General features: G+C 42.7%; 1 protein-coding gene across 3 annotated transcripts in view; it reads right to left on the reverse strand.

The window, feature by feature from the left end:
• Nucleotides 1–8,830, reverse strand: part of LOC142743191 (complement receptor type 1-like) — a 228,807-nt gene that overhangs the window by 41,138 nt on the left and 178,839 nt on the right. For 2 of the 3 annotated variants that reach the window (XM_075853687.1, XM_075853688.1), the window contains one exon: nucleotides 8,289–8,468. The exons of the other annotated variant lie outside the window; for it this stretch is intronic. In XM_075853687.1, the coding sequence (XP_075709802.1) occupies nucleotides 8,289–8,468 (180 nt within the window). The remainder of the gene's footprint in view (nucleotides 1–8,288; nucleotides 8,469–8,830) is intronic. 3 annotated transcript variants of the gene reach the window in all.

The raw sequence follows: 8,830 nt of genomic DNA on the forward strand, positions 1-8,830 counted from the left end.
AAACACACAAATAAATATAAAAGTTTTTAATAAAGCACTAACATCTTTAACATATTAAAAAAAAAATTGTGATGACACTGTTCCTTTAAACCTTACACCGTCCATAAGGCAACAAGCTTTTTTTTTTCTTGTGTTTTTACATATCCACATTCTGTGAGCCATAACTTTTTATATGTACTGTATATATGTATATTTTATAGGTTTTACTTCTTTTGCACAATAAGAGCAATTGTTTTTGCGTTGCCACATTGAACACATTTTTTTGTTTTTACTTTGAACAGTATTTTTTTGTATATAGAAATTCATTAAGGCCCCATGCACATGACCGTATTTTCATCTATCCTGAAATACTGTCCGTAAATACGGACCCGTATATATGGAAGGGTGTCCATACATACGGTCCGTATTGCATCCGTATTCCATCCGTATATACGGATCTGTAAAAAAAAAAAGAGGGATAATGCAAATGATGTCATCGGCACATTGTATAACGCTTCCGTAAATACGGACGGTATATGGATGCACAGCCGTATACTGTCCATATTTATGGAAGATCCCATAGACTTCTATGGGAGAGTTCTTGCCGTAATTACTGACAAGAATAGGACAGGTTCTATCATTTTTTCAGCACGGACACCCATTGGTAAAAATAGTTAAAGGTGTCCGTGGCAAATAGAAATGAATGGGTCCGTAATTTCTGCCCGTAATTACTGATGAAGAATACGGTCGTGTGCATGGGGCCTAAATAAGAATGCCCAGTGAAAAACAATTGCTTCTTTAATTTTATTGAAAACCTTCAACTTAGTAATGCCGCCAAGAAAACAAGATTTGGTATTATAGCAACAATAACTTTTTACTCACTACTGCAATAATTAATACACAAGACCTAGAGAGATTGGGGCACCTCCACAAAAAAATGCTCCAAGTCAACATTTTGTGTATATACTGTATATTACATACACATTACACACACAAACACACGCGCACAAACACATATTGTCACAGGGCCTACAGAGGATGGTGTGGATCCATTTTTTTGCCAACATATTTGGCGTGGGACTAAGCTGGGGAGCGTATTTTAAGGGATAAATAGGTTTTCACCCTTTAACTTACGTAGCTGCTAATATTCCCAGGTCGCTATCCCCAGAGTAGTCTCCAATGGCAATGGCTAAGATAGACAAGCGAGGTACAATAACAGCAGGTAAGATGCAGGGTGCGGTTTTAGCGACGTTTACTCAGTATTAGCAAAGCCAGAGGTCAGGGCAGGCAGCAATCGTCACAATAAACTTGTAAAAGGTCAAAAGCAAATAGCAGGCATGCAAGGTCAAATTCAGGCAGGGTTGGTATCAGATAATCCAACTAAAAGTCACATGAAAGTACAACCAGCAAACGCAAAGAGAAATGGGGGAGGGTACGCTAAGTACTCAGGATAGCTGGGTGAATTTGTCGCCTGCTGGCCCTTTGAGTGTCAGCGCGCGCACACTAGTAGCGGACAGCGGAGCCAGAGTCGGTTTTAGGAAAACCTTGGCACTGGGCAAAATGACAAGAGAGTCCCCCAAATTTTAATGTACCAAGAACATAGTTACATTGAGTCAATTCGGTAAATGAAAACAGATATACATTTGGTATCACTATAACCGTATTGACCCACAGAATAAAGTAAAAATGTCATTTTAATGGCTCAGTGAACGCCGTAAAAACAAATGCCCCCCCCCAAAAAAAAATTTGAGGAATCGCTGTTTTTTTCACATTCCACTCCACAAAGAATTTTTTTACAGTTTCCCAGTACTTTATATGGTACAATAAATGTTGCCATGAAAATCTACTTGTCCAGCAAAAAACAAGCCCTCATACGGCTATATCGCTGGACAACAAAAACAGCTATAGCTTTTGGAGTGTGGGGAGGAAATGACAAAAGTCAAAATCTGAAAAATGGCTGCGGAAGGAAGTGATTAATCATGTCCCCTATTCACACTTACTGGTCTACAGAACACCAACCTCTTATCTTCCAATACTTTACTCTGGCTCCATAGTATTATTGCAGCAATATATAGTCAGACCACAGATAATATATGTCACAACAACAACAATGTTTTTAAAAAAAATTCAGACCCCGGACCAGACAACTGCTGCAGGCCATATAGTACTTAAAGGGGTTGGGATCTGACATCCGGACCCCACACCGATCAGCTCTTCCGGCTACCTCCAGGCACCGGATGTTACACACTGTACACAAAGTTCGGAGCCTGAAGCAGGTGGCTCTGTACACTGCATAGCGGGCGTGTTGCAGAACTGCAAATCTGCTCCTATTCACTTAAATACTGCAGCTCGGCCCCTATTCTGTGACTGGAGCCATCTGCCATGCCTGTAGGCCGCCAGAGCAGCTGATCGGTGTTGGGTCCGGGTGTCGGACCCCCACGATCATATACTGATGACCTTTCCTGTGGATAGGTCATCAGTTGTCCGTGCCCGGACAACCCCTTTTAAAGGCTATGTACACCTTTTGAAAGAGATTTATTTATTTTATTAAAAGGCCAATCAGTGTGTTTTTATGAAAAATAATTTTTACTTTTTGAGATACAGCTGCTTTGTATCCTGTATACAGAGCAGCTGTATCGTGAACTAAGACCTGAATTCGTCAGGTCCACGGGACTGACAAGTTCCGTGTCAGCAGGTCCTACGTGACTCGATCACATCAACATGCAGGACCCGCTGACGCTGAACCAGTAAGGTCTTCACGCACGATACCGCTGCTCAATATACAGGATACAAAGCAGCTGCATCTCAAAAAGTACAATTAATTAAAAATAAAGAATTTTTAATAAAAACTAATTAAAAAGTTGCACAAAAGACTGGCCTTTTAATAATAATATTTTTTTTTTTTTACTTTTAATGGTTTACATAGCATTAGGCCTCGTTCACATCAATGTCGGGTTCCATTAGACCTTTCTGTTGGAGGAACCCATGAATGGAATGGCAAACGAAAACCATAGCTTCCATTTGTATTACCATTGATTTTAATGCTAATACTTCCATTTCAAATAACACTATGGTTTTCCGGGGAAAACTGACACCTTACGAAACCATTTGCAACAGAAGCATTACCATTGAAATTAATGGTAATGCAAACGGAAGCTATGATTTTCGTTTGGGTTTCCGTTAATAGGTTTCTCCGACAGAAAGTTCAAATGGAATTCATGAACGGACGCCGATGTGAACGAGGCCTTTAAGAGTATATATGCAGCTCCCATATACAGTCTTTAGCACTATATGGCCTGGTTCATGGTATTATTGTAAAAACATGTATTTAGAAAGTGTATGAATGCACCATACTGCCATAGATTATCGCTAGGGTCTGATTTATTTATTTTATGGTCTAAGTGACTTAAATCTAGGGTTTGTTTCTGAGGAGGTATATATGTGTATATGATATGTGTATGATATACACTATTATATTTACCGTCTCCTTGCTTAGAATCAAACCCCAGAAGTCCCATAGACCATAAAATAAATAAATCAGACCCTAGCGATAATATTCTATGGCAGTGTGCTGCTGCCTACGTATAATTGTGTACCTCCTTCACTCCAGGCTGCTACACACCAACTGGGAGCCAGTTTACTGTGTTCTGACGCTGCACAGCATACACTAAGTCATGATGCTGACAGCGCCAGGAAGACACAGCATGCCGCAGTGCATACGTAGCATAAGATAATGGACTCCTATGCGGCTGAGGAGCAGTAGAGAGTCTTCAACATGGAGTAAGCAGGAGTAGCGCCGGTATTATCAGTGATAATATCGGCAGGGCGGCGCTCCTCCGTGCTGATTCAATGGTAAAGACTCTCTACCCGACTGCTACTGCTTTTCAGCTACCCGCCTGCTTGCTTTCACGGACGGGCAGCTGACTAGCAATGCTGAAGGTGGGGGGCCCCTTTAGGGATAAGGGCCCTGGACAATTGCCCAGTTTGCATCCTCCTAACGCGCGCCCTGAGGGGAGCTGAAGGGGAGCGGCGGCAGGGAAGACTGCCAGCAGTATGGAGGGGAGGAGAGATGCTCTGCCAGCTGGGGAATGTACAATTATAAGCATTTCATACTTTTTTTATAACTTTTATTGACAAATACATCAAGTTTAGGCAAGGACTCAATATTTAAAGTGTTGACCCTTCTTTTTCAAAACTTCTACAATTCGCCCTGGCATGCTAAATTTCAGCTTCTGGGCCAAATCCTGACTGATGGCAACCAGGGCCAGACTGGGACTAAAATTTATCCGCGTCACTTGAAAGCGCACAGCCCCACTTGCTGTGGGTTAATGTGAAATATGTTTGTGCACTTGTAGTTTATGAGACAGTATGGGGAGTGCAGCATGACTATATATATATATATATATATATATATATATATATATATATATATATCTATCATATAGGCTCATATCATATGGCTGTGCCTGGTATTACATCTCAGTCCCGTTCACTTGAGTTGGTCTGAGCTGCTCGGAGATGCAATAACGGGAAAAAAAAAACGCTACTAAAAGTACAGTCTGTGCATGGTATACAATGAAGAGGACGCAGTGCTGATTTAGCCCTCTGTCCCCACAATACTGTAGAAAGTAAGTTCTTAGCAAAGTGGCAAGGCCTCTATGAAGTTGTGGAAAAGGTTGGTGAAGTAATCTCTAAAGTACAACAACCAGCAGAAGAAAGTCTTTTCAAGTGTATCATGTAAATTTGATCAAGTTCTGGAAAAACAGGGAATCCTAGGTGGCCTCAAATACTGTCGGTTGGAATTTGCCACAATCAATCCCGCGGTAAAAATAGATAAGTTTCACCGTCACCACATCGAAAAGCCAAAGAATTCCTGCAGGAAAACAACCTAAGTTTTCTGACCTACTAGGCCGTACACACCTTTATTAAACACCATATAGAAACTGAGCCCAGAACCAAAGTAAGTCTTAAGACATACCGAATTCCAGAGGCACGAAGGGAGGCATAGTAGTCATCTGAGGTTCAACCTATGCTTGACCTGGGTGTAATCGAAGAGTCTAAAAGTGAATGGGCAAGCTCAACTGTCCTGATTCCAAAACCCAATTTTTGTAATGACTTTAGAAAGCTAAATGAGATTTAAAAATGTGATACTTATCCCTTGCCCAGGCTGGATGAATTAAGTGAAAGGTTGGGTAATGCAAACTTTATAACAATGCTTGATCTTACAGAGGGTTACTGGCAAATCCTGTTAACATTTGGGGCGAAAGATAAAGACAACCTTTTCAACCCCCGGTGGGTTGTACGAGTATGCAGTGATGCCATTTGGATTGCAAAGAGCCCCTGCTTCTCTTCAGGGGTCGATGGACCTGATGTTGCGGTCATATCGGGACTATTCAGCTGCCTACCTGGACGATGTGGGAATATAGAACTTGGATTAGAAAAGTCATCTCTGTAAAGTTCAGACTGTACTGGATTCCATAAGTCATGCAGGCCTGACAAATCCTGAGAAATGCACATTGGGGTTAGAGAAAATCAGATAACTTGGGTGCATTATTGGCAGAGTGTTTATCATGCCACGGGTTAACAAAGTTGAGGCAGTACAGAACTGGCCTAGGGCCCTGACTAAGAAACAGGTCAGGGTTTTTCTATGCATCACTGGCTACAATTGTAAGTTTGTGCCAAATTTTTACTCAATTGCAGCTCCATTAACTGACTTGCCAGATGTTGGTTAGTCCGTAAATGTGATGTGGACTCCAGAGAAAGACAAGGCTTTCAAAGATTAAAGTCTGATTTATGCCAACAGTTAGTACTCATTACCGATGATTTTAGGAAGGGGTTTCTCGTCGAGATGGATGCTTCTAATGCAGGTTTGGGCGCGGTACTGTCACAAGTGGTGAATGGGGAGGAACACCTGGTCATTTACTTGACCAGGAAGTTGACTCCTGCTAAAAGAAATTATGCAAATAGGGAGTGTGAATGCTTGGAACTCAAGTGGGCACTTGAATCACTAAGGCCTCATGCACACTACCGTATTTTTTCCCACCCGTAAATACTGGCGTAAATACGGGTCCGGTGTCACACGTATTCCACCCGTTTTGCACCAGTATTTACGAACCCGTGCCCGTAAATATGGGTCCGGTGTATTCCACCCGTATTTATGAGCACGTTTTTGGCGGCAAAATAGCACTGCACTAATCGGCAGCCCCTTCTCTCTATCAGTGCAGGATAGAGAGAAGGGACAGCCTTTTCTGTAATAAAAGTTAAAGAAATTCATACTTACCCGGCCGTTGTCTTGGTGACGCGTCCCTCTCTTCACATCCAGGCCGACATCCCTGGATGACGCGGCAGTCCATGTGACCGCTGCAGCCTGTGATTGACCTGTGATTGGCTGCAGCGGTCACATGGCCTGAAACGTCATCCAGGACGTCGGGCCGGATGTCGAGAGGGACGCGTCACCAAGGCAACGGGCGGGAGACCGGACTGGAGGAAGCAGGAAGTTGTCGGTAAGTATGAAAGTCTTTTATTTTTATTTTTTACAGGTTTATACTGATCGGTAGTCACTGTCCAGGGTGCTGAAAGAGTTACTGCCGATCAGTTAACTCTTTCAGCTCCCTGGACAGTGACTATTTACTGACGTCGCTTAGCAACGCTGCCGTAATGACGGGTGCACACATGTAGCCACCCGTCATTACGAGAGCTCCATAGACTTCTATGGACTGTCCGTGCCGTTATTACGGCCTGAAATAGGACATGTTCTATCTTTTTCAACGGCACGGGCACCTTCCCGTGAGAAAACGGGAAGGCACCCGTCGCCAATAGAAGTCTATGAGCCCGTTATTACGGGTCGTAATTACGACCCGTAATAACGGGAGTTTTTACGGTCGTGTGCATGAGAGTTTAGACTGCTATCAGATCATGCCCCAATTGCATAGATGAAGCAAAACAAGAAGAAAAATTTAATGGTGACTAGATTTAATGGTTCTTGTCGCTACAATTTTTTTTTAAACTAGAAGCTAATGCTTGAGATTGCACTGCTTGATCGCAGTAAGTGCCCAGCCCTGCAGTGGGAAGAAGAGGGGGCAGATATGTAGGCTTGTGGATGGGAAAGTACTGCAGGGGGTGTATTTCTCACCTGGCTGGTTGGGTGAGACAAGGAATCCTGGAACATTGGGTTACTCAGCAAAACTTAGTTTGTTGAGGATTTTTGTTAAGTGTGTTTTCCGGCATGGATTTCTATGGAAACGCAGATAGGATTGGTAAAGGGACTTGCTATTCCCTCCCCGCTCCAGAACAGATGTGCTCACTGGGCTATTTAGGGCTGCACTGAATGTAGTCCAGACCCTGGGAATCCGCTCGTGAATAGTGTGGAAATCTTGATCCAAGGAACACTGTACTAAAGATTTATCATAGGTTAAGAAACTTTTGTTTAGATAGTGCCAAGCCGGGCAAGGTGTTTGTTTTATTTATATGCTGCAAGTCTTATTTGCTGGATAGGCACTTGTTTGTTTTTGAAATGCAACGAAGTCAAGCTTGGACTTTAAGGCTGGATTCACACGAGCACATTAACGTCCGTAATGGACGGAACGTATTTCGGCCGCAAGTCCCGGACCGAACACACTGCAGGGAGCCGGGCTCCTAGCATCATAGTTATGTACGATGCTAGGAGTCCCTGCCTCTCTCCGTGGAACTACTGTCCCGTACTGAAAACATGATTACAGTACGGGACAGCTGTCCGGCAGCGAGGCAGGGACTCCTAGCATCGTACATAGGTATGATGCTATAGGAGCCCGGCTCCCTGCAGTGTGTTCGGTCCGGGACTTGCGGCCGAAATACGTTCCGTCCATTACGGACGTAATATGCTCATGTGAATCCAGCCTAAAACTTAAACAGAATCAACCTTTTCATTGCCATACGCACAGATCTCAACTAAATTGAATGCTTCAAGTATTGTGTTTTGTCCTTTAGAACGAACCCTCTGAAGAAAACTACTGAAGAACACCTCAAAGAATGATACTAAGTACAAAATAATAAGAGTCAATATGTTTGATTTGAATTAATAAACTGTTCGTAATCAGCAATCCAATAGTTGTTCCACCGGACTCCACCATAAACATGCCACCAAGCGGTGGGCTCAACTGATTTTTATTTAATGTGTATGGACACATTTAGGGTTCTTGCACATTTCTATATAATGGCACTGTAAAGGAGATTAATATTTAGAAAAAAGAACAGGATCCCGTCCTGTGCCATCAGGAAAACCTTTTGCAAAGAAAATTTTCCTAAAGCAGATATTTACTAATTTGTCTCACCTCTGCATTCTGGTGCATTAACGTTCCATCTTCCATCATGGAGACAGGTAATTGAAGCTTGACCAGCAAGCTGAAATCCTTCATTACAGTCATATGTAATAGTATCGTTGTGAAGGTACGCTTCCATTTGGGGACTATACCACCCATTTTTTATATTTCCAGGGGTAGGACATCTGTAAACTGGAATATATCAGAAATTGAATCTAAAATAAACACATTTCTTTTTAGATTGAATAAAGTCTCTGTTTATTTTTAACTGTGGCATTGAGAAATGTGGCATTGACTCAGGGAAAGCAAACGTGTGGGTGAGTTCACATTGTATTTGACGACAGCAAATATACTGTACAGAACCTATTCAGACGTATACTATAATGTCCTTATAAACTTCCTTGGGCCAGATGTATCACAAAAGAGTGTTGTTTTGGCATAACTTTACTTGATATAAGCATGGCCGGCCTTAGCCATGTGCGACACGTGCGGTCGCACAGGGCGCCAGCCGCCATGCTGTAAGGGGGGCGCCAGTGGGTACGAGCAGAAGAGAG

This window comes from Rhinoderma darwinii, chromosome 2 (assembly GCF_050947455.1).
Source record: "Rhinoderma darwinii isolate aRhiDar2 chromosome 2, aRhiDar2.hap1, whole genome shotgun sequence".
In the NCBI taxonomy this organism is placed as follows: domain Eukaryota; kingdom Metazoa; phylum Chordata; class Amphibia; order Anura; family Rhinodermatidae; genus Rhinoderma; species Rhinoderma darwinii.